This window comes from Elephantulus edwardii, unplaced genomic scaffold, assembly GCF_000299155.1.
Source record: "Elephantulus edwardii isolate Elephantulus edwardi_28Jun2011 unplaced genomic scaffold, EleEdw1.0 scaffold00028, whole genome shotgun sequence".
Lineage (NCBI taxonomy): Eukaryota > Metazoa > Chordata > Mammalia > Macroscelidea > Macroscelididae > Elephantulus > Elephantulus edwardii.
Window position 1 is genome coordinate 6,939,478 of NW_006399778.1, and position 2,139 is coordinate 6,941,616.

Here is a 2,139-nt window from a genome sequence, read left to right on the forward strand (position 1 = left end):
AGTTATTTCTAGATCCATCTTGAAGTACAACATCGTGAGTGACAGGCAGATAATAGGCACTCAATTAAAGAGAACCGTTAGAGTTGACACTGAGAAGATTGGGAGTCCCAGAACACTTAATTGTGATCGTGCAAGACCTATACCTAGACTAAGAGGCTATTGTGCAGAGCAAGGGAGCGCTACATGATTCAAAACTAAGAAAGGTGCATGACCGAGTTGTATCCTTTCTCCATACCCATTCAGTCTAAAATCGTTTGAGAAGCTGGACTCTATGAAGAAGAATGTGGCATCAGAATTGGAGGAATACCCAGCAATAACCTGTGTTATGCAGATGACAGAACCTTGTACGCTGAAAGTGAGGAGGACTTGAAACTCTTGTTGCAGAAAATGAAAGACTATAGCCTTCAATATGCTTCCCCTCTGCCCTGGTCTTCAGTTGGTAGCTCATTAAGGAGGAATGTAACTGTATATAAGGTTAGCAAACCAGGTGTCCTTGACAGTGACATTTCTTTTTTTCCCAGGTATACCTCAAAAAATTCCATTGTTTATGCCATTTTACTGCAGTGGCCACCAAATGGAATCTTATCCTTGGCATCCCCTAACGCTTCCACAACTGCAAAGGTATCAATGCTAAAAATGTACCTTTTGCTTCTAGAATTGGTAAACCTTTTGTGCTGTTTCTTTCTTTCCCCCAATTTCTCCCCTTTTTATTCCTCTTTTAGACTGTCTTTCCCAATAAAGCATGGTACCTCCCACCATGTCAGGCTCCATACTCTGCTTACTGGTTTCCCTTTTGTTTCTTTGCAGATAAAGATGTTGGGAATTCCAGGTCAGCTGAAATGGTCCAGAGATCCAAATTGGGGCCTTCTCATCTCTTTGCCTCCGTTCCAACCATCCAGTTTCCCTGTCCGTTTTGCTTGGACTCTGGAGCTGAATGGAGTACAGTGATCAGTTGCCTTTCTGAGAAAAAGGGACATTACCTGCTAATTCCTGCTAACGACTTTAGATAATAAATAAGCCAAGGCACTTCTGTTGCCTAAGGAAGGAAGTGGTAGGTTTGACAAGCTCAACCACATACTGTTTGTTTAGTATCAGGTGTCACCATCTCTCCCCTCACCCCTCCCAAAGGGCTAAGGAGCCTGGAAAGAAAGGAAAGGCTTGAGGGTGGTGCTGGATCATTCCAGGCAAACTGAGCTCTTAAATGCAGTCTGTTGACAAAGATACTCTTAAGAAAGCGAATGTGATTCTGCCCAGTGCCTTTTTAAATATAGGTAAAGTAAATTTAGATGTCTAACCTTTTCTGCCAAAAAATCACATTGTAACTCTTTACCTAATTTAATTTTGGATTGTTTTTAACTTTATGAACAGTCATAAAAAAAGGCATGCCAATTCCTTATACAGAAAACAGAATGCATTCCCTTTGATTTTTCTGCTCCTACTTCTAGCACCATTCCAAGTTGATTACCATTTCAACCTCTTTAATTACAGATCAAATCAGAATTTTTGTTTCTTTTTTATTTACTAGATATATTTTAATTTCTTTCCCCCACACTTAGGGATTTATTTTTTTTTCTCAAGTACGTTTGGAACATTTACAAATCTCAAATCCCAGAGAAACAATAGTGTATAGATTATTCTTTCTCCATACCTATTCAGTCTGTGTACTGAGAAAATAATTCATGACGCTGAACTCTATGGAGAAGAATGCAGCATCAGGATCAGAGGAAGACCCATCAACAACCTGTGTTATCCAGATGACGCAACCTTGCTTGCTGAAAGTGGGGAGGACCTGAAGAGCTTGCTGTAGAAGATCAAGCACTACAGCCTTCAATATGGATTACAATTTCATGTCAAGAAAACAAAGGTCCTTACCACTAGGCCAATAAGCAATATCATTTTAAAGGGAGAAAGAATTGAAACTATCAATGATTTCACCTTCCTTGGTTTCACAGTCAACACCCTTGGTATTAACAGATCAGGAGATGTATTGCTTTAGACAAGTCTGCTGTCAAGGACTGCTCCAAAATACTGAAGAGTAATGATGTCAGTTTGAAAACTAAGGTGTGCCTGATTCAGACGTGGCCTTTTCATTCACGTGCTATGCTTCTGAGGGCTGGACAGTGAATAAGTATGACAGAA

The 2,139-nt window shown here is 40.1% G+C and overlaps 1 protein-coding gene across 1 annotated transcript in view; it reads left to right on the top strand.

Moving 5' to 3' along the window:
* Positions 1-948, top strand: part of FUCA1 (fucosidase, alpha-L- 1, tissue) — a 30,544-nt gene extending 29,596 nt beyond the window's left edge. Inside the window, exons 7-8 of the mRNA XM_006883660.1 lie at positions 522-621; positions 808-948. Coding sequence (XP_006883722.1) covers positions 522-621; positions 808-948 — 241 coding nt within the window. The remainder of the gene's footprint in view (positions 1-521; positions 622-807) is intronic.
* The last annotated feature ends 1,191 nt before the right edge of the window (positions 949-2,139 follow it).